Source organism: Pristis pectinata, chromosome 2 (genome assembly GCF_009764475.1).
Source record: "Pristis pectinata isolate sPriPec2 chromosome 2, sPriPec2.1.pri, whole genome shotgun sequence".
NCBI classification, from domain to species: Eukaryota; Metazoa; Chordata; class Chondrichthyes; order Rhinopristiformes; family Pristidae; genus Pristis; species Pristis pectinata.
The window spans coordinates 131,123,149-131,146,656 of record NC_067406.1 but is presented as its reverse complement, the minus strand read 5'-3'; the positions used below and the strand labels follow the sequence as shown (position 1 = coordinate 131,146,656).

The window sequence follows — 23,508 nt, the reverse complement described above, 5'->3', positions numbered from 1 at the left end:
TGGGTCTTGCTGATGTTGAGTGCGAGGTTGTTGTTGCGACACCGCTCAACCAGCCGATCTATCTCACTCCTGTACGCCTCCTCATCACCATCTGAGATTCTGCCAACAACAGTGGTGTCATCGGCAAATTCATAGATGGCATTTGAGCTGTGCCCAGCCACACAGTCATGAGTGTAGAGAGAGTAGAGCAGTGGGCTAAGTATGCATCCTTGAGATGCGCCTGTGTTGATTGTCAGCGAGGAGGAGATGTTATTACCGATCCACACTGACTGTGGTCTCCCAATAAGGAAGTCGAAGATCCAGTTGCAGAGTGAGGTACAGAGGCCCAGGTTTTAAAGCTTGTTGATTAGTACTGAGGGGATGATGGTGTTGAATGTCGAGCTGTAATCAAACAGCAGCCTGACGTATGTATTGCTGTTGTCTAGGTGCTCTAAAGCACAATGGAGAGCCAGTGAGATATTGTCCACTGTAGACCTGTTGTGGCAGTAGGCAAATTGCAGCAGGTCCAGGTCCTTGCTCAGACAGTAGTTAATTCTAGCCATAACCAACACCTTGAAGTACTTCATTATGGTAAATGCAAGTGCTACCAGGCAATAGTCATTGAGGCAGCTCACCCTGCTCTTCTTGGGCACCAGAATGATTGCTGCCCTTTTGGAGTAGCTGGGAACCTCAGACCGCAGCAGTGAGAGGTTGAAGATGTCCTTGAACACTCCAGCCAATTGGTCGGCACAGGTTTTCAGTGCCCAGCCAGGTACACCATCGGAGCCTGACACCTTGCGAGGGTTCACCCTCTTGAAGGATGTTCAGACATCAGCCTCCAAGACGGATCACAGGGTCACAGGATGCTGTGGGGATTCGCACAGGTGTAGTATTACTCTCCCTTTCAAAGCATGCATAAAAGGTATCGAGCTCCTCAGGGAGTGAAACATCACTGCCATTTATCATGTCAGTTATGGTCTTATGGCTTTGCACAACTTTCTGTTAGACCTTGGAGATGGACTATGTTTCTTGTCAACTCCTGCATTGGGACTATAAAGCTGACAAATCGTTAACTGTCTCGCTTACCACTGGCCTGGTCATAAAAGCATCATCCTCATCTGAGTCAGCTGATACAGTATGGATGCTCTTCACCAGATTCCCAATGTCTGATGCCATACTTCAGCCTAGCACTACTCCTTGCAACATGTATCACTCAAATCCATTCTGTTCATCCCTTATGGTATCAGTCTCCAAGGTGGTGCTGTGGGGCATCGGGCACATTGACATGCTATGCTCTTCATCACTATCAACATCATCATCAATCTCTTCTTCTACCTTCTCTCTCTCTCTCTAACCTTCACTCCTGCTTCTCCTCCTGTTCCTCCTACTTTGTTTCCTCATGTTCTGGGGAGGCCTTTCTGGGCCGATACGCTGAAAAGACGAAGCAGAGGATAATTGCACTTGTAAACTGCCCCCAAATCACCTTTATGGTGATGTGACTAAAAGGGTGGCAATAAGTGTGCCTTCTGTTGATCAAACCAAGATGTGGTGATTACAATAAAACACCATTAGTGGGCATACCTAACAGTTTACATTTAATCTCTGCTTGTGAAGTACTTGGACATCCTTGGTCCCTTTAACCTTGAGGAACAGGCTGGTCTCCTCTAACCTGCTGAGGTACTGAACTCACTAAGGTCGCTGTGCGGGCAGCTTCCCACATGTTCCTTGCTGTCTTAACCTAAATGGAAGAGATGAAGGACATTAAGTAATCTTTTCACTTTCATCCCTTTGAAGGTTTTCCCCCATATGGGAGATAGAAGAGGCGAAATATAAATGGTGGAACGATGGTGGAAAGGTGTTAAAGAGGAGGTAGGGTATGTGGGAGGTGTGAATGGAGTAAGTGTGTGTGTGTGTGTGTGTGGGGGGGGGGGGGGGGAGTGTCAGCATGAAAGTGCTTTCATTCTATTGCTGTGTAGCTTACCTTGACATATCTTGCCAAGGCATGAAATTTGTTCCGACATTGCTCCATCCTTCAAGATCTCTCACTGCGACCACGGAATGTGTGTCTATAAGAGACCAGTCTTTTCAACTGTGTGCAGTTCACCATGACATAACTTGTGAGGTCATCAGACTTCATTCTAACACTGCTCCATGGACTTGGAGGAGACAAGTCAAGCCATCTCCTGCCAAGCTCTTCTAACAGCAGCCCAGGCAGGTCTCCAGCACCAGCCCCATCCAATGCACGTGGCATGTATTTCATCGACCGAGACATTTTCAGTGGATCTGGGAGCTCTTCCTCTCTGCAGCCTCTCTCCCATCCCTGGTTTCCATGGTGTGTGATGCTGTTATCTGGCTGCCACAGGGAGATGCTTTAGAGGCTGATGTTTCTTTACAATTGCTGCACAGCAAATGATCAGCAGCTGCACAGCAAATGATCAGCAGCTGCATTCAGTTGAGCCTGGTCCCAAGAGGAAGTGTACGTCTGATTTAGTGCAGCTTTTAGGGTGGAGTACACACTGAATGGTGTTTTAAATGACTTTTTGGGCAACTTCATGATGTTTCATGGGAGACCTTAACTGGCATTAACACTAAGTGGAAAGAGTGTTTTAGGTACCAAATAAATAGGCCTACTTAAGTTTCTTGGTAAAACTCTCTAACACACTGAATTATATACACAAGTACTCACATATACACACTATATATACACAGACTCACCTGTCCTCATATAAACACACAGACACACACAAAGATACACATGCACATTCATTCTTTCTTATTATCACCATGACCTTCGGCATGGGCTTGGGTTCTGTGCGAAGGTGACACTTCTGACAGAGGATCAAGATCAGAGTTTATCTGTACTTCAATCTCATATTTCAAACCTTATCGGCACAGACTGAGCTGAACCAAATTAAGAGATCATACATAGGGCAGCAGGCTCAAGCACCGTCCTAAACTCAGTTCAGCATCAACACCCTTATTCCCACTCCCAGTCAGGATTAGTGTCTGTCTCTGACAGCTTATCACCGGGAATTAAAAGTGGCCTTGTCACAGTTTCTGACAGGAAAAGACCCTCAACCCATCTCACCTACCTATCCACAGTATTCTGTTGGTCACTTTACAATAACCCAGAATCCTCTTTGCTGACAAGAAACTGTTTGGTTCCTTCTTTAAATCCTTTTTATAATTTCTTATTCCACCCCTATATTTGTCCAAAACATATACAATACTTTCAGTAATGCTTTTTGTTTTAATTTCTGAGTGAGACCCACACCCAGCCTATATTGTGGTTATATTACATATGTGACAGGACGATTTACTTAGATTCAGTTGATCCAAACTTTTAAGTAATTTAATTATCCACCATTCTGGGCTTGTCTCTTCAAGACAGGAAAGGTCTAAGGAAGTCACTCTGTTTCCACATATTATTTCTTTAAGTCTTACAATCAACGATATAGCTAAAATCCATGTTGATAGTCTCTTCAGTAACTGAATATCTGCCCTGTGCTTCCTCCAGTAACCAAATGTCCTCCCCTGTATCCAGTGGCACAGTGGTGCAGCAATCAACACTGCTGCCTCACAGCTTCAGGGACCTGGATTTGATCCTGACCTCGTGCAGTCTGTGTGGAGTATGCAAATCCTCCCTATGTCAGTGTGGGTTTCCCTGGATGCCCTGGTATCATCCCCAAACCCAAAGACCTGCTAGTAGGTTAAATGGCTCTGTAAATTACCACTTAGTGGAAGTATGTGGCAAAAGAGTCACTTAATGAGCTTGTGAGACAGGATAGATTACAGGGCTCCAGGGAGCTAAGAAGAGAGGGAACGGGACAGATAAAATCACTCTGTTGGGAGCCAACATGAACCTGTTGGGCTGAACTACCTCCTTCTCTGTTGTAATACATATGTACTCCCTCAATAACCAACATCCATTCCTGTATTCCCTACTTTATCTGAATATCCCTCTCTGTACTCCCTCTAACCACTGATCACTCTTCTTTAAAAAAGTTTTTTAAATGACCTCTTTATATTTATAAGTTATACACCCTGCTCTAAATTCCAAACTTTTGTTCGCCTCTTTGACAGCCCAGGTACACCACGCAGATGGTTTTGGTGAACTGTCTGCCAATACGCTGACTGTTCCTCCCTGCACCCTCACTCTGTCACTTCAAATACACTCTGGAAAGTGTGCTCCATCATGTTAGATCTTATCTTGTTACCTTTAATTCTCGTTATCAAGAGTTAATTAAACTTCCCCATGTGGTTAGGTTAATTCTGTACTATGGACTCAAACCTTTTGTAGATGAAAGGAAGAATTTAAACTATGTCGCAATGCATTTTTGTTATCTCTTGGTCCTATATCTCTTTGTGACTTAGATCAATTCTTTGGATCAGACACCACTCAGCCTCATTTCCTTACTTAAAGTAGAGAGCCAAGTCTGTAGCAATGATAGCAATGTCCATCAGGCGTAGAACATGTTCATACTGCCTCCTGTTCAAGTTCTGGAATATGTTCAATGTCTGGAAGAAAACAGATGAGACAGGTTTAGAATGGTTGCCCAGTGATATCACAGAACAGTACAGCACCTGTGAATCTCTGGACGGGAAGTACCTGCTCTTAGCTATGTTGTGAAGTTGGGGTGTGTCAGATTGAAGATACTTACAGGAAGGAATGGATGAAGGACCAATGGTAAAAATTTGGCCTCAGTGCATTGTGCTAATTGTGGCTATGCATTGCGCTCTACTTCTGAAATTTGGTTTGATTAAAACCAGCGCAACTGTACTTTGGAAGCAGAGGAATGCACTGAGCTGTCAGGGGTATTCCTCAATTTATGAAAAGGTTTTTCTTCTGGGAAAACATTTCAGTAAGCAGAAATTCATAAATGACAGAGGTGTTTTCCAAAGGCTTCAATATAACAACTCTTGTTGTATTCCAAAGCTCAAGTATCTTAGTCAATGAAATTTAAACACTCAAAAGTACAATTACCTGAAATAAAAAATACTGTTTTATTAACAACCAGATCAGCTAACATCATAAAAACATATCAAATGCACTCAATATTCCAGGTTACATACCATGTGAAGCACACAAGATCCTGAGGGGTCTTGACAGAATGGACACCTTCTCTTGTGAGAGAGACTGGAACCAGGAGTCACCATTTACAAATAGGGGGTCATCCATTTAAGACAGAGATAAGCAATTTTTTTTCTCTCAGAGGGTCATGAGTCTTTAGAACTCTCTTCTTCAAAGGCTGGTGGAAGCAGAATCTTTTTTGAGACATTTTCCTTATAAGCATGTGGTGAAAGGTGGAATGGAACATTGAGACAACAATCAGATCAGACATGATCTTATGGAATGGTGGAGCAGACTCGAGGGGCTGAGTGCTCTGCTCCCACTTCTAATTCAAGGTGTCAAGATGGCAGCATAGAACGTGGGAGGCAGAGGTGCCCAGGTTCAGATGATGGAGGTGCTGATGAGTCTGAGCTTGATGGAGATGTCAACATTGGAGGTAAGGGTTTTCTTCTTGTGACTCTCCCTGGGAGGCTAATGAACAAGGTTTATGGAAGATATTGATGGGCATCTGGTCAGCTCTCCTCTTCTTCATCTGATCAAGCTCCTTGTAGCAAAGCACATTATTCCATGGTGTGGTCACACCTAATGTTGCACTCCATGTTGGTATTGTCATCGTTGAAGATGACTACTGTTTTCTCAAAATGGCAGAACGTCTGTAACTGACTCTTTGTGGTGAGCTCTTTTGGTCATGGTGATGGTGCAGTACTGGTGGCTTCTTGTTCCTCCTGTGGCCTCTGGTGCTCAAGCTCTAACAGATCCTCATTTGTCAGCTCTTTGCCTTGCAATTGCAGTTACTCTTCTACATCGCAGGGACACATGCCATTGATTCTGATCTTCTAACCATATGCCTAAGCCTTTTTCAATTCTCTCCATCACAACGTCTTTGTCCTTCATAACAACCCGATGTACTTCCAGGGGTAGCATTCTGCAGCAACCAGAAGGATCTACTTCCAATAGTCAGTTGTGTCGATAGTCAATTAAGGTGATTGTCTCTGGTTTTTCCTTAGGTATTTATGTCAGTGGACTGTGTAAGCAGCTGTTTACGTCAGTTGTCAGTCTGATGGGTAATGAATCTTCTCAACAAAGTTACGCCTGGGAGTTCAATTGCAGATTATTGCTCATATTGAAATAATTTCTATGTCTGTTCCCTAACCTTAGGAATGTTCATTATAATGAAAAAGCTTTGTAAATTGAGGACATGTATCCTACATGTCGATTGCATTACAGCAGAAAATCATAAATCAAATGATCTCAAATCGATAGATACCTGTACTAAATACATTTCAGTCCGACCAACAAAGGATAAATTTGTATATAATAAGTCTTATAATGTTTCTCAGAACATCTGCAAGATCTTCATATGCAATCAGTTAACGTGAAGTACAATCACTAATGTTAAAGTGGTGAACAACATCAATCATTTTGCTGCAGCAAAAACCCAGTAAAAGCAGAGATGAATAACCTATAATTTATGGTGTTGTTAATTGAAGGAGAAACGTTGGGTCAAAGCTACTTTCTATACTTCTTTAGTGACTAGAATGGGCTCTCTAATTCTCGTTAGAAGTAGTCAATGAACGTAATATAAATATTACAGAATCATTACAGCACATTGGAAGCTATTTACTCCATTGAGTATAGTTTGCTCCCCATCAACTATCAATTCAGTCCTGTCCCACTGCTCACAGCTTCTAAATTATTTTTCCTCAAGTACCTCCTTAATTCACCATTGAAAACCATGATTAGCTCCATTTCCACCGCCCCTACAGACAATGAGTTCCAAATCATCATCACTCTGCACAAAAAAAATCCTCACTTTCCTGCCATATCTTCTTTGCTTCACATTAACTCTCTGTCCCTTGGTCCTTAAACCATTGCTATTGGGAAAAAAATTCTCTCTGCTCAGCCTGTCTTAACCCATCATGATCTACTTCACACCACTGGCAACGCAACATCATTTTACCACACCGACGTTGAAAGCCAAAGTATGTTTTAAATCTCTAAAGCTATGAGAAACTCAGCACTTGCAAGGCTCAAAGGCAAGACTGTTGCAGTTGACCCAAGCTAGCACAGTGGAAGCAAATAACTGCAGAGAGTTGGTATATGCCATTTTCTCATAGCCCACCTGACAGAGCTTCTAGACAGTTTGTCTATGCTTCACCTTAAATGTGAAAATAATGAGTGGTGCAAAGAATTTAAAGGGAGACAAGCAAATTACTTGGAACTGCATGAGGAACAAAACAAAACCGCTGTGCAATTTTATGAGTGGAAGCAAGTGTGACATATTTCTTAAGTTGGGAATCGAAAGCAAAACAATTATGAACATATTGTTCCTAATGCTTAGAAAAAAATTTATTTTCTCTGTCTCACCACTCCCCCTCTCCTCTTTATAATGGCCACCTCCCTTCTCCATTCTCAGTCCTGATGCAGGGGTCTTGACTTGAAACGCCGACAATTCCTTTCCCTCCACAGATGCTGCTCCACCTGCTGAGTTCCTCTAGCAGTTTGTTTTTTGATTTTCTCATATTTCCTTATGACAAAGAAGGAGGCTATTTGGCCCATCAAGCCTAGGCTGGCTCTCAAAGCACACGCTTCAGTCCCCTGTAAGCTATTTTCTCTCACGTGCCCATCAACTCCACACAAATCTCCAACCACACATCTACAGCAGAGACAATTTACAGTAGCTAATCAACCTACTACTATATCTTTGAGAGACAGAAGGAAATAAGAGCACCTAGGGAAAACCTATGCAGTCACAGGGAGAACATGCAAATTCTAGTCTGATAGAACCCAATGTCAGGATTGAAACCAGGTTTCTGGAGCTGTGTGGCAGGTCAAGGTTAATTCACAGCCCTCCATCCCATGAATAATAGACATTTTAACCTCAAAAATGATTCTGTCAACACAACCCCTAAATGACGTTAAACACTCCTGGGTGGTGTAGTTACTGGATTAGTGACCAGATTTCTGGATTATTTATCCAGGGATGTGAACTTGAGTTCCACCATGGCAACAGTGGAGCTTAAGTTCACATACTTAAACAAAATGTCTAGAGTTAGTAATGGTAACAACGAGAGCACTGTCTTTTTTGTAAAATCACATTTGGTCCACATATCATTCAGGGAAGGAAATCTGCCATCCTTATCCAGTACGGCTCTTAACTGGCTCCTCAGTTCATGGGATAACCAGGGATTGACTATGAATGCTGGCATTGCCAATGACATCTACACTCCATGAACAAATAAGAAAACAGTTGCAAAATATGTATCATATGGTGCACATCTAGCCTCTTCCATCTGTATTTCACATTTCCAGTGTTTGTATTTTTAGCTCAATAAATATATTCCATACTTATTCGGTACCCATCATTTTTTTTCCTCCTGGAGTTAATACAATTGAAATTCCTCTTGAAGTCAATGGAAAAACTAATCACAATGTGTGGAAGTGGCTGCAGATGAGCCATCGTCCAGAGTCAGAGGGAGTGCCCAAGTGAATTTCACCTTCAGTTCACCCTCTTTTAACTGCATACTGTTCTATTTCTCTCTAATACTTGATTGGCTGTGTAAGAAGACCCCATCTAACCACAAGTGTCCACGTGATCTCAATGCTCACCTCATCAGCAAGTAAAGTCTTGCTAAACTCCAGGTGGTGACGCTCCATAATTGAAGAGCCGTGAAGCTTTGCCAGTGGATGCTGGGATCTGGTAATAAATAATGACAAATAATGGGTTGTTTGTTACCTTAGACAACAGTAACTTTTCTAGAGAACTATGAACAAAAGAAACATATGAGTCTAAGAGGCCTTGTTCAATAATTGTGAAAAGTAGCTATAAGTAAAAAGTGGAACATCTGTTTACTAACAACTTACTTAAGCTGGTACAAGTTGTTGGTTCCCCTGTGATCGATATCATGGCAAAGACCTGCGGTTAACATGGCCATTGTTTCCAAGTCTGTGTAATACCGTTTCAACTTACCAGTCTGCAATTGCAAAAACAACCAAAGAGTTTTATGGAGTTGATTCACATGGCTGCAGCTCATGTTAATATAACCTCCAGCAGCTTTATGACTGAAGAATTGAACAACACATATTTTTAAACAATAATTAGAAACTGCAGGCCCACAAAAGTGTGATCATGGAATTTGTAGAGTAAAACTATTTACGTTAGTTTGGTGCTAACATTGGTCATTAGTGTTGTCCTCTAACAACGTTCATATCTTGTATTGATATAATGCATTAATTTAGAAAGATTTGTCAAAGGTGCTTTGTTAAGGCATAATTTAGATTATGAATGTTAAGACAATGCTGTGGTTATGTAACTGGACTTGTACTCCAGTGATATGGGTAAGCAATCCAAAGATCATACGCTTAAATCCTGCCTTGGCAATTGATAATTTGACTTCAGAAATTAAAAGTATGATATCGCTTGGAGAGAACAAGTTCTGGGTTGATGTAAAATATCAACCATCTTGAGAATAAAGCACATTTCAAAGTATTTGCATTCATCCTCTGCAGATTTTTTTTTACATTCAGAATGGATCATAAGAAATTTTATAGGTGATATTGAAACAAAAGAGAGGAAGAGGTAGAAAGGAGAGAAGGCTTTCACTGCTATGTTAAATGGATACCTTGTTTTAATTATTCATGGATGTCAATGTTTCTCTTACAGGACAAAAGGGGAAAAACAGACTGTAACATTAATGCAGATTTTAGAAATTGAAACATGAGAAGAATCTTACCATCATAAGAGTGAACATGGTCTGTCCAACATTAAATCCATGGCGCCAATTGTGGTAGGTAATTCTACGATATCCTTTATTTAATGAGTAAATAAATCGGACTAGCACCTATGAAATATCCACAGAATATTTTGTTAATGCAGGGAAATGAGGGAAGCTCTTCTTTAGCAACCGATAAAATGCATTGTCTTTGACACTTTAAGAGAACTAAGGCGAGACAGTGCAATAAACCTCATGCTCTGAACATGTCTTACAAGCCCTCTGTTCCCAATAATCTGAGACCAGGCACTGCCTCACAGCTGGAGGAGAATACTTGAATAAAGTGTCAACTTTGATCAGTTCTGAACCCCTCAGGATCATAGGCCCAAACAGCACAGAAGGAGATTCTTCAGCTCATTATGCCTGTGCAGTTCTTTGAAAGACCTATCTAATTAATTCCACATCCCCACTCCTTCCTCATTACCCTCAAATACATATCCAGTTTACTTTTGAAAATGACTATTGAATGTGTTCCTACCACCTTCTTGAACAATCCACTTCAGATCATAACAATTCAAAGGATGACGAGAATTTTCTTTACCTCTCCCTTCTGATTCTTTTCCCATTTCTTGTGCATCTTCCTGTTAACAATTCTCCTTGCTATTCAAAACCCCTTCATTATTTTGAGCATCTCTATTAAATCTCCCCTTAGCCTTCTATGCTCTAAGGGGGCCAATCATAGCCTTTCTAGACTCTCCACCTATTTGAAGTTGTTCACCACTGATTCCATTGCTGGTAAATCTCCTCTGCACCCTGAATGAGGACTTGATGTGCTTTCCAATGGTGGTGGAATCAGTTAAATCACCATCTACTTCAACAGATTTCTATTTCTGTTCTAATGGCTTTAATAATCTGTTGTCCTTTTTCAGCCTCAGTCTTAGACCTCATTAGTTGAGTGGATGAATGATCAAGAGCCAGAATCATGGCTATTTTTCCCCTCACTGACATGCTGCTCTGGCTGAAATCATTAGAACCTGGCAGTAACAACACTTGGATTTTCTTGGTCTGGATAATTAAACTAAACAGTATGAACTGTATGACCCATGCTACATACCTTTTAAATGATAGAAATTCTGTAATAAGCATCAACTGAAGAGAACCTTTAGGGTCAGATGTTCTCTTTGAAGGGATAGAACGTAGAACATTACAGCACAGTACAGGCCCTTCGGCCCACAATGTTGTGCCGACATTTTATCCTGCTCTAAGATCTATCTAACCCTTCCCTCTCATATAGCCCCCAATTTCTCTATCATACATGTGGCTATCTAAGAGTCCCTTAAATGTCCTTAATGTATCTGTCCCCACAAACTCTGCCGGCAGTGAGTTCCATGCACCCACCACTCTCTGTGTAAAAAACTTACCCCTGACATCCCCCTTATATCTTCCTCCAATTACCTTAAAATTATGCCCCCTCATGTGGCCATTAGTACCCTGGGAAAAAGTCTCTGACTATCCACTCGATCTATGCCTCTTATCATCTTGTACACCTCTATCAAGTCACCTCTCATCCTCCTTTTCTCCAAAGAGAAAAGCCCTAGCTCACTCAACCTATCTCATAAGACATGCTCTCCAATCCAGGCAACATCCTGGTAAATCTCCTCTGCAACCTCTCTAAAACTTCCACATCCTTCCTATAATGAGGCGACCAAAACTGAACACAATACTCCAAGTGTGGTCTAACCAGAGTTTTATAGAGCTGCAACATTACCTTGTGGTTCTTGAACTCAATACCCCGACTAATGAAGGCCAATACACCATACGCCTTCTTAACAAACCTATCGACCTGCGCGGCAACCTTGAGGGACCTCAAGATCCCTCTGTTCCTCCACACTGCTAAGAGTCCTGTCATTAACCTTGTATTCTGCCTTCAAATTCAATCTCCCGAAGTGTATCGCTTCACACTTTTCTGGGTTGAACTCCATCTGCCACTTCTCAGCCGAGGTCTGCATTCTATCAATATCCTGTTATAATCTACAGCAACCTTCTACAGTATCCACAACAACCACCAACCTTTGTATCATCAGCAAACTTACTAACCCACCCTTCCACACCCTCATCCGAGTCATTTATAAAATTCACAAAGAGCAGTGGTCCCCTTGAAGGCGAAGATGTTGGTAGGTTAATTAGCCATTGTAAATTGTCCTGTGTGTGTGCAGGTGAATGGTAGAATCTAGGCAGGGTTGATGGGAATGTGGAAAGAATAAAATGGAATAAGTGTAAAATTAGTGTAAATGGGTTGGCATGAACTCAGTGGGCCGAAAGGCCTGTTTTCATGCTGTATAACTCCATAGCTCTACCCATGACTCTAGGAAAGTTATGTTCAGTTTATTCAATAATCTAATAGAATCTGGATGCTCTGAAGAACCTCTTAGTCACCAGGAATTTTAAATTCAAAAATTCTCCAGCTACTTCCTTTTCAGGCATTGCACAGCACGGAATTACCTACCTCGCGTGGAATATGGAATTTGTTCACAACTTTTAATTCGTAGTACATCTGAATGCCACACCGCACAAGATCCATCTCAGCATGTTCTAGATCACTAAAACTGAATTCATAAATGTCAAATTGTTCTGGTGCGGGAAGTTGCTTGTCCTAGAAAATAAGATAATACATCTTTATTAGTCATATGTACATTGAAACACACAGTGAAATACATCTTTTGGGTAGAGTGTTCTGGGAGCAGCCCGCAAGTGTCCGCATGCTTCTGGCATCAACACAGCATCCCCACAACTTCCTAACCCGTACGTCTTTGGAAGATGGGAGGAAACTGGAGCACCCGGAGGAAACCCACGCAGGCACGGGGAGAAGGTACAAACTCCTTACAGACAGCGGCCAGAATTGAACCAAGGTCGCTGGCACTGTAATAGCGTTATGCTAACCGTTACACTACCATGCCTGCCCTAGATAATGTCAGGTTATTTAGTGACTATTATTGTGAAAGTGTGTCTGCACTACTGTGCTCACCCTCATCCTTTTAAAGGAAAACTGGATTTAGGAAGGTTATTTCCAGTGTCTATCTGTATGCTTAAGCAGTCCCATCATAGTTGTAGATTCACTCATTTGAAAATTATTCATAAAAAGTTTGCAAGGTCTTTAAATATCAATTTCACTTTTTGCACTGTAATTCAAAAATGAAAATATTAATTGAGATTGATATAATAATGAAATCACCTTTGTTATTGTATCCAATTAATTTATCTAGAGAGCTCATCATTAAATATTGAATTGGTTCTTAAAGAAAGCTTCATATTATTATTATTTACAATGCTACTGAAAATTTCATTATGAAAGAAGACCTTATTGGTGGAATAAACATAAAAGAATTTAGTTCTCCCTGGCAACAATCACAACCTCAACCGTAATTGACTTTGAGTGGAGGAGTTGGGAGAGAAAATGGGAGGGTAAAGTGTTCTTGGGCTGACCAGAACTGTCTTGGAAACCATGAAATAGATATTGAAAATGCTGGAAATATTCAGCAGGTCAGGCCGCATCTGTGGAAAGAGAAATAGCGTTAATGTTTTGGGTCTGAGACCCTTTGTCGGAACTGGGAAAGGGAGAAAACAAGCTAGTTTATAGTTGCAGAAAAGGTGGGAGAGGAACGAATAGAACAAGACAAATGTCTCTGATAGGGTGCGACCAAATGGCTTAATGTAACGGTTAGAATCAAATTATGCTTTGCTGTCTGTGTAACGTGTTGCAAATACCAAGGGTGTGGGACATGTCCAGCAGGCCAGACCTTACTAATAGAAAGCAAAAAACTGTGCCAAAATCACAAATGGATGACTGGCAGAAGTGGCCAGTGCTGATACAGAGGGAAAGAAAGACTGAGCTAACTAAAGTTGGAGGATTCAATATTGAGTTCAGAAGGCTGCCAGATGCCCAAGTCAGAAGATGAGGTGTTGTTCCTCAGGCTCACATTGGGCCTCGTTGCAGAAGTGCAGGAGATCACAGACAGGGAGGTCAGAGTGGGAGTGGGATGGGGAATCAAAGTTTGAACAAAGTTTACATATCGGGTCAAGATCCTTCATCAGAACTAGGAATACAGCAACTGAATTACTTAAAGCTAACTTCTTTCTCACTGCTGAAGATCTACTAACAGACTTGTCCACTTACACATATGCATATAAGCTTGCACGTGTCAGCTCTCTGCACTGATAAATGGCAGGTTTAATGTTGTTTTGACATGGCAACCCAATTTTAGAATGCTTTGTGCAGCAGCAATCTGGAAATCTTACCAGGAGTTCTTGCAATTCTTGCTCGTCACATTCATCGGGTTCTTTTCCAAAATATTCCCTTGTTGGCTGGGAACAAAGAACAAGATTTACTGATTGTACAAATGATTAAACTTTCAATGAAAATAATTAATATTTGGGTTGCAGCATCTACTTTGACAAGAAGGTTTACACCATCTTGTTCCTGAATATGGTTCAACTTGATTGAGCTAAGAGAGCTGTCACGGTTTGAATCAGAGTACTGTAAAATACCATTCCCCATGCTACTTAGTACAGTTAAATTATGTGATGCAAATTGAATTTAAACTATTGTATTTATCAGCTTGATGGCAGCTTTATATTGATTACACTAAATTACTGCTTCAATGGATGAGCAAACCATTGTGCAAAATCAACTTCTTGTCTGACGGTGTGGATATAAGGCAACTGCTTCTACTGATTGGGGAAATATAAGGAGGGCAAGACCTCAAATACTGATGGTAGGCAGGGAAATCAGGAAGCATGCTTACCACATTAAGTCTAGAATTCTCTCCCCAAATAGCTGTAATTGCTGAGTTCATTGGAGCTCTCAAAACTAACATCAATACATTTTTATTAGGTTAAGGCAGTGGTTAATGGACTTGTGGTACAGATCATCCATGTTCCATTTAACCTTTTTTTGTTTCTTATTGTGTTCTTCCTTGTATAATGTTGTATAATTTATGTTTTTCTTGTGAATGTTGTATATCTGATGCGATGTGCCAGTGATGCTGCTGCAAGTAAGTTTTTCATTGCACCTGTGCATGCATGTACTTGTGCATGTGACAATAAACTCGACTTTGACTTTGACTTAAAAGGCAGTACAGGTATAATGGGCTCAATTGCTGACTCTAATTCCATTTTCACAATTTGGTATTAATGCCATGGTTTCAGTTCCTGTGTCCAAGCCATTCATCTAAATGGTGGATCTAATACACTAATCACTGCAATGAATGTTCCTGAAGAATTATTTGACTTACATTTGCAGTTTATTGCTGCATTATGTATTTAGTATTTAAGCTGATTGACATGAATTTATAAGGGAATCTTTCAAATATTGCAGGGCACACAAATGATGTACAAAGATTGTAGAACTAAAGAAACATGTTTGAAAGATGGGCAACACTGGAAATTCCCTTCGAAGCTTCAGGTCTGATAAGGAAGGACGTAAAAGGGGAGGTGGCACTGCAATATTGACTGAGATGAATATTCAGTAATGAGGGAGGATGTCCTACAAGGCTCTTCAAATGAAGCCACCTGGGTTGAGCTTAGAAATAAAAAAGGAGCGATCATATTGCTGGCATTATACCACATGCCTCCCAACAGTCAATGGGAGACAGAGGAGCAGATATGCAGACAAATCACAGAGAGGTGTTGGAGCAATAAGGTTATTATAGTGGGGGATTTCAACCTCCCCAATATTACTTGTCTCAGTGTGAAAGTCTTAGAGGAGGTGGAATTTTTAAAATGCATCCAGGAGAGATTTTTGAGCCAGTACATAGATATCAGAGGTTGTACTGGACCTAATATATAGGGAAAGAATTCAGGCAAGTGGTTGAAGTGTTTGTGGCAAGCATTTTGGTGATCGTGACCATTACTCTGTAAGTTTCAAGTTAATTAGGGAAAGGAATAAGGGTGGTTGGGAAATTAAGGACATGAACTGCAGGGAGGGCAATTTCAGCATAAATAAATTGGGAGCTTGTAGGTTAATATATATCTGACAGGTGGAAGCCTTTTGAAAGTGAAATAGTGAGAGTTCAGGGCCAACGTATTCCTGTAAGGGTGAAAGTTAAGGAAGGCAAGTCCAGGGAGCCCTGGATGTCAAAGGATATTGAAGGTTTGATAAAGGAACAAAAATGAATCATGTTGTAGGTATCGAACATTGAAAACAGGTTAGGCCCTTCAGAGGTGTAGAATGTGTGTAGGGGGGCATTTAAAAAAGAAATTAGGAAGGCAAAAAGGGGCATGAAATATCACTGGCAAACAAGATTAAGGAAAATCCCAGGTATTTTATCAATAGGTTAAGATCAAGAAGATAACCGGGAAAAGAGGACCAAAGGGGCAACTTGTGCGTGAAGACAGAGGTTGTGGGTGAGGTCTTTAATAAATACTCCTCATCTGTATACATTGCAGTTACAGGTTTCAAGGAGACGTACAAGTTAATCTGGAGCATGTTAACATTAAAATGGAGGATGTGATCAGATGTCTTAACAGATATAAAGGTAAATAAATTCTCAGAACCCAATGGGATGTATTCCAAACTGTTACAGGAAGCAAGGCTGGAGATCGCTGGGCCTCTGACAGAAATCTTTGCTGGCCACAGGTGAGGTGCCAGAAAACTGGAAGACGGCAAATGTGGCCCTAGTGATAATGGCTACATTCCCCATAGTTTGTTTTTGCAGATTCATTGCTTTACTGATTCATCGCAACTACTGTTGATTATCTAAAGAGACACATCTTTCATTCACTGCTCAGAATAGTAACAGTATAAATGCTTTCCTGAAAAACTGTTTGTCAAACCATTTTCATTTGTGTCCTAGAGTGTCAATCTTAACCGGACTGAATTGGATCATTGCCTGGCAGCAAAGTGGCACTATGGACATGACATTGTTCTGACTGCCCTATCATCTTGCTGCCGCCCACATCCAAGTGAAATAATTTGAATGTTTTTAAAATAAAGATCTTGGGCAAAGACCTACCAATATGTCCTGAATTTCATCCTTGCTGCATTTCACGTGATACAGCACCATTCCTTGGGCAATATCTTTCCGATGTTCAAGCTTGTTCATTTTATCGTATGTGTCCGTGTTGAGAACAGACCAGCCTAGGAACTGGGTCAAGGACTAGGGGTGGAGATAGAGACAGTTGACAATGAAATTCCAGCCTATCACCTATGAATAAACAATCAATCTAGCCAAATAAGGTGAAAAGTTATGGAGTGCGAGACTTACTTCCATAAGAACTTCATCCATTTCATCAAAAGGTTTACCGTCTTTCCTGTTGTAAAATGTGGCGATTCCAACGATCTCTTCCTTCTTGTTCACTATTGGCATTGAAAGGACATTTTTGATGGTCCATCCAAAGCTATCCAAAGGTTCAGTCTGAATGCAGGGAAAAAGAGAATATTTTAAATGGCATCCTTAGACAGCACCTTCCAAACCCACGCCCTCTATCAACTAGAGGGGCAAGGGCACCAAAAGGACACCACCACTTGGAAGTTGCCCTCCAAGCCACACACCATCCTGAGTTGGAAATATATCACCGTTCCTTCAGCGTCACTGGGTCAAAATCATGGAACTCCCTCCCTAACAGCATTGTGGGTGTACCCACACCTCCAGGACTGTGGCAGTTCAAGAAGGCAGCTCACCACCACCTTCTCAAGGGAAATTAGGAAGGGGCAATTAAATGCTGGCTCAGCCTGTGAAGCCCACGTCCCTTGATTGAAAAAAGGCACTGGTTTGAAATATGTAATTCTTGCTAAGTACTAAAAATCTCCTCCCTTATCCACCCAGCGACCACTTTAATGTCTCTTGCTCTTTTCCCGGTTCTGTACGAGGGACCCATGGTCATTAACCACAAATATAAGTGCAAAGACTGACCACAATTCTGATGCTTCAGGGAGAGGAATATACTATGTCAATAGCAGAAATAATAGGAAAAGACTGTTTGATCCAGCAACAATTGTGATATCAGTTTCAGCTCTCTCAAACACTTCCCTCTCCAAAAATCCTTTAGTTGAAAGCTGAACCATTTATAATGGCTGCTGAAAAGGCAATTTATTCCCTGATTTAATGACCATTTGTCATAAAGATGCTTTGTATTTCCCTGCATGATCTGTACTTCCTAAATATGAAAAGGAGAAAAGGAGTAGTGACAGATAAGTAAAGAAGCAAAAAGAATCATCTGGGAGAGGAATAATGCTGGAAGTAGAATCAGTAGCTAAGGTATTTGTGTTTGCTTTCAACATCTACAGAAATTGACTTGGATAATTTCAGATATTGATTCTACTTCTACCATTTGAACCTCCCTGCTTCCTTACTTATCCCATTACCACCCTATAGACTTGCACTAACATCTCTTTTGTCACTTAACCTTTCCTGCCTTCCACCCTATCACAGACTTTCCTTTTCTCCTTTCCTTCTCTCCTCAGTTTTTCTACACTTTAAAACCCCTTTATCTCTAACATTCCCCACTTTTGATTAGAGGTCATCAACCTGAAACATTAATTTTATTTCAGTTGCCACAAACCTGCCTGACCTGCTGAGCATTTTGTTTTTATTTCCTTTTGTTGCAATTTGACCAACGTTAAATGATTTAATCTGTGCCATTCCCATCCAAGCATGTTAACCACTTTGCGTAAAACATTACTGGTCCTAGTGACTGGTCGCTTTACCTGGAAGGTAAATGTATCATCAGCTGCTGCATTCATGATATTGCAGATCTGTGAAGATAATAAGAAGCCAGATTAGAGTCACAGAGTCACAGAGGATTACAGCACAGAAACAGACCCTTTGGCCCACTGAGTCTGCGCCAACCATCAGCCGCTCTTTTACACTAATCCAATATTAATCCCATTTATTATTCTCCCCACATTCTCAACAACTCCCCCCAATTTTCCACCACTCGCCTACACATGAGGGGCAATTTACAGTGGCCAATCAACCTATCAACCTGCATGTCTTTGGGATGTGGGAGGAAGCACGCATGGTCACAGGAAGAACTTGCAAATTCCACACGGACAGCACGGTCAGGTGAGATTGAATGCAAGCCTCTGGTGCAGTGAGGCAGAAGCTCTACCAGCTGTGTCACTGTGCCACTGAAGACTCAGGATCCCAACAAAATCAGCATAAGATAGCTTGGATAAAACTATTTGCTGATCCCACCAATTATTGCCCAGAAACATTAAGGGGAGAACTGTAAAACGTGAATGATTGAGGGTTAACTTGGATAGAAAACTCCGGCTGTATTGGAAAGTTGCCCCAACAAGTTGCCTTCTGAGTTTTACTGAGATAGAACAAGAGGAAGGGAGTCCTCCCAATCCTAGGGTGCAAGTTAGCACCCTAAATATAAATAAGACATTCAGCCTCTGGTTTAACTAACTTCGTACGTTTTTCTGGCAAGGCTGGGTGTCCCAAACCTCAGGAAACCTGAATTGGGATGAGCTCAGCTTCCAGGAGAAGGTTAATGCATTCAAACAATTTGTGGAGCAGCTTTCCCACCTCCACGACATCCCATTGCATCTTAGGGCCACCTGTCAACTTACAAATTTCCACCTCCTACCAACCCTGCCCCCACAGTTCACTCCCTCTTTGGCAACCCCACTCCAGTTGATCACAGATTGGATGTTCCTCTTTTCAATCAGAACCGAGCCTATCAATCAGGCTGACTTTTACGTGTGGATTTTGTCTTAAACAAAAAGCATTCACAGTGGAGGTAAAAGTCCACAGGATGATGGGAAACTCCAGGTCTGAACTGCCTTAGAAATGTCAAGGAGCCTCTTCGTATAGCAGTATGTCAGGAATAAACTCTCGGGTTCCAACTACACATAGAACACGGGATCTTTCAAGCCTCAAAAATTCACAAGCAGTCTAGAAATACTCATCCATGTATTTCAGGTGACTGTTCCACATAAAAATCCACACCCTGGATCTCCAGTGGTACAGGGAAGGACTTCCACATGGGGAACCTTATGCCAGGGTCTCCACTGTTTCCAGTAGCTGCCCAAGTGGAATGAGAGGTCACTCTCAGATGGAAGCTGAACGTGATGCAACAGAGAATATGTAGGAGCAGCCCATACAGGAAGTCCACCTCACAGAATGGAATGGCTTGGAGACAGTTTCCGAAAGACAGATCAGGTTGTGAGGCCTAGGGAAAAGTTTGTCACAAACAAGGTTAAAATTAAGCAGATTGGCTCACATGTTAGAGCATCCCCAATACACTGGAGTCAGGGCTGAGAGTGACTTTCAATGCCTTTGATCATGGGGCAGTTGTAACTCTGGCATCTCTTGTGACATCACCCATTAAATCCTACCTTGGATTACCTTCACAGTTAATGCTCTCAATTTCCCAACCATGTGTAGCCAAGGTTGACTGGATAGAGGTTTGGACTGCGGCATTCTTTGTTACTGACTTCGTCTGAGCTCTAAGTAGCTAAATCATTGCATAATCTCTCCTCTGGCAACACATAAAATTTGTGTGTTGCTCCAGATTTCCAGCATCTGCAGTCTCTCTTGTGTCTCCATATCTTTTCTCCAGTTCTTTTCCAAGGTAAAATTATGATACTTTACAAAATGTTTTAGAGGCTCTGAAAACAAAACTTACTAAGCCAGTTTCTGCAACGTAAGTTGGCAGTCCACTAACCAAGGCCCAGTGATCAGCAGGAGGCGTCCTGAAGGGGAGAGAGAAAACCACAAGTTGGACATTTATATTATTTTACCACCTGGAAAGAAATGGTCATCTGAGACATGTTTAAAACTTACGGAATGACCTTAATCTCCTCCTTCCCATGTAGAATGTAATCAATGATTTTGTGAAAGATTATTTCCTATAAAATAATAATATTCACTATTAACAGGCAGAACTTACAATGAAACCAACTGGGATTTGTTATAACCTTTATCAGTTGCTGTCAGCCTTGGTTCAAATGGTATCCCTCCCGTCTAGAAGGTTGTCGGTTCAAGTGCTATTCTGACACTCGGGTATAAAATCTGAGGGGGTGCCAGAGAACGGGGTGGGAATTCATCTTGTGTTGTACTCCCTTCTGACATTTGATTTGTCTGAAATCAACAAAATCAAAGTAGAATGCAGGTGTTGCATAGGACAATTTGCCACCTTTCAACAACTTTTGTTTACATAGCATCCCTAATCTAGCAAAGACATCCCAGGATGCTTTGTGAAATAACATTGCCTTGAATGTGGCCACGCAAGTAGATAGGATGGTTAAGAAGGTGTATGCCACGTTTGGATTCATTGGTCAGGGCATTGAGCATAAGAGTAAGGAAGTCATGGTGCAACTATATAAAACTTCAGTTAGGCCACACTTGCAATATTATGTGCATCTCTTGTCACTCCACATCCACAGGAAGGATATGGAGGCTTTGGAAAGTGTGCAGAAGAGGTTTACCAGGATGCTGCCTGAATAAGAGGGTATGAGATATAAGGAGAGGTTGGACAAACTTCGGTTATTTTCTCTGGAATGTCAGAAACTAAGAGGAGATCTGAGAGAAGTTTATAAAATTATGAGAGGCATAGATAGGATAGGCAGTCAGAATCTTTCTCCGAGGGTAGAAATGTCGTGCTAGAGGACATGCATTTAAGGTGAGAGGGAGAAAGTTTAAAGGAGATGTGCAAAACAGATTTTTACACAGAAAGTAATTTACCCTGAAATGGGTGGCCAGGGGTAGTGGTGGAAGCAGATATGATAGCTGTTAGATAGACACTGAATATGCAGGGAATGGAGAGAGACGAATCAAGTATAGCAGAAGATGTTTAGTTTAATTCGGTCTTGTGTTCAGCACAGACATTGTGGGCCGAAAGGCCTGTTCCTGTGTTGTACTGTTCTATATTCTATAGTTCATATTGGAACAGATGACCAAAACCTTGGTCACAGAGGAAGGTTTTAACAAGTGCCTTGAAGGAAGGAAGTGAGGTGGAAAGGCAGGGAGATATAGGGATGGAATTCCAGAGCTTTGGATCTTGGCAGAAGAAGGCATGAAAGCTAATAATTATGCAATTAAATTCAGGGCTAAGCAACAAGCCAAAATTAGAGGTGGTCTGTAATCTCAGTGGGTTATGGATGTGGAGGAATTACAGAGGTAGAGAGAGGCAAGGCCAGGGAGGGATTAAAGACAAGGCTAAGAATGTTAAACTCAAGGCATATTTTAACAGGGAGTCACCGTGGGTCAGCAAGCACTAGAATGATGGGAGAGCGAAGGAAATGTTAAACTGAAGCCACCCCTGTGTTCTGAAGTCCAGTTGAAGGAATCTATGGCACTATACAAAGAAGACCATAGAAGTTGCAGTCAATATGTACCTCTCAGCCAACATGACTGAATCAGATTATCTAGTCTCATTACATTCTGGAAACCTGATGTGCACAGATGAGCTGCCACCTTGCCTACATTATAAGAGTGATGGCAATTCATTGGCTGCAAAGGGATGAACAGGTTGTGAAATGCACCATTATAAATGAGAGTGCTCCAATGTCAATGCAAGTCTTTCTATAACAGAATTCCATTTTCACATTGAATCCAACAAAAACGTACTCTGCCATCTGGTGTTCTGGGACCTTGGTAGGGAGGAACTTCACCCATCTGTTCAGGCCATAGGTCAAAGAACTCCTGCAAATGAAATTTAAAAAATGTTGAATCTATTGTTATAAAATTGAATACTGAAAGAGCATAGAGATCAACACACGGCCATGAGTATGTCGGTGAGCTAGTCACAGGTGAAACAAGATCCTACTGATCTATGTTATCCATAGTCTACTAATAGACTCTCAGTTAACTCCCCATGTCCAGTGGGGCACAGTAAAAGGCATTGCTGTCATTGCATAGACGATCAAACTTAGTTTTCGTCAAGGTTTTATTAAATATAAACCACAATTTCAGGAAGATAAAACTAATTTATGATGCATCACGCAATGGCAATTTTGGAAATGAGAAGTTAAGAATTTCAAATTAATATAGATTTATTCACATATTAATTTGATTGCAAAGTACATTTAACATTAATGCAGCATATGCCAATACAACCAAATAAACCTAAAGCATTATTTTAAAAAATTGAACATAACTTTTACCCTATTTTTATTGCCACAATAAGGATTGCATAAGGTTTTCTTAGCAAATGCATCACCACCAATGGCAACTTTAATATCAAGACATGGGTTGCACCAGCTGTTTGGTTTGAATGTCCCGGCCAGGGCTGTAACTAGCCTCAGTGTCACTGGACTACATAAATGAAAACAACCGAGACCCCTGCTTGTCATTGATATCCAGGGCAAGTAAGCATCAATGGACATCTAATGACTACAGAGCTTGGTGGACTTGCAGGTGAATAACCTGTCACATTCACCATCCATATTACAAGTTAGATGTAGCTGTATTAGTGTGTTTTTCTTTTTATCATGAGAAACAGATTTTATCTATAATAAAACTAAATATTTAATATTTAATAAATATATTTAATATATTTAATACTATATGTAACCAAGACATATCATTCCACTTATTTACAAATTGACATCACATTTTCCTCTACATTCATTCCATGACCAAACTACATGATTCAGCCCCTCTGTGTGCAATGGCAGGAGGCCTTACACTGTAACCTCTCCCCATATAACCCTTGTGGTGGCTGCACCAGGCCGTGGTATGGTTATGTCATCAATACATCAAGCTGACTGCAAATGAACTCAACTGAACCCAAGGTATT

General features: G+C 41.2%; 1 protein-coding gene across 1 annotated transcript in view; it reads right to left on the bottom strand.

Annotated features, from left to right (window-relative positions):
* The window catches only part of LOC127584298 (rod cGMP-specific 3',5'-cyclic phosphodiesterase subunit beta-like), a 56,535-nt gene that overhangs the window by 14,404 nt on the left and 18,623 nt on the right, over window positions 1-23,508 (bottom strand). The window contains exons 5-16 of the mRNA XM_052040980.1: window positions 22,338-22,412; window positions 20,553-20,617; window positions 20,395-20,461; window positions 18,467-18,514; window positions 17,025-17,174; window positions 16,773-16,916; window positions 14,059-14,124; window positions 12,269-12,415; window positions 9,784-9,891; window positions 8,915-9,024; window positions 8,660-8,747; window positions 4,397-4,497 (exon numbers count right to left, since the gene is read on the bottom strand). Coding sequence (XP_051896940.1) covers window positions 4,397-4,497; window positions 8,660-8,747; window positions 8,915-9,024; window positions 9,784-9,891; window positions 12,269-12,415; window positions 14,059-14,124; window positions 16,773-16,916; window positions 17,025-17,174; window positions 18,467-18,514; window positions 20,395-20,461; window positions 20,553-20,617; window positions 22,338-22,412 — 1,169 coding nt within the window. The remainder of the gene's footprint in view (window positions 1-4,396; window positions 4,498-8,659; window positions 8,748-8,914; window positions 9,025-9,783; window positions 9,892-12,268; window positions 12,416-14,058; window positions 14,125-16,772; window positions 16,917-17,024; window positions 17,175-18,466; window positions 18,515-20,394; window positions 20,462-20,552; window positions 20,618-22,337; window positions 22,413-23,508) is intronic.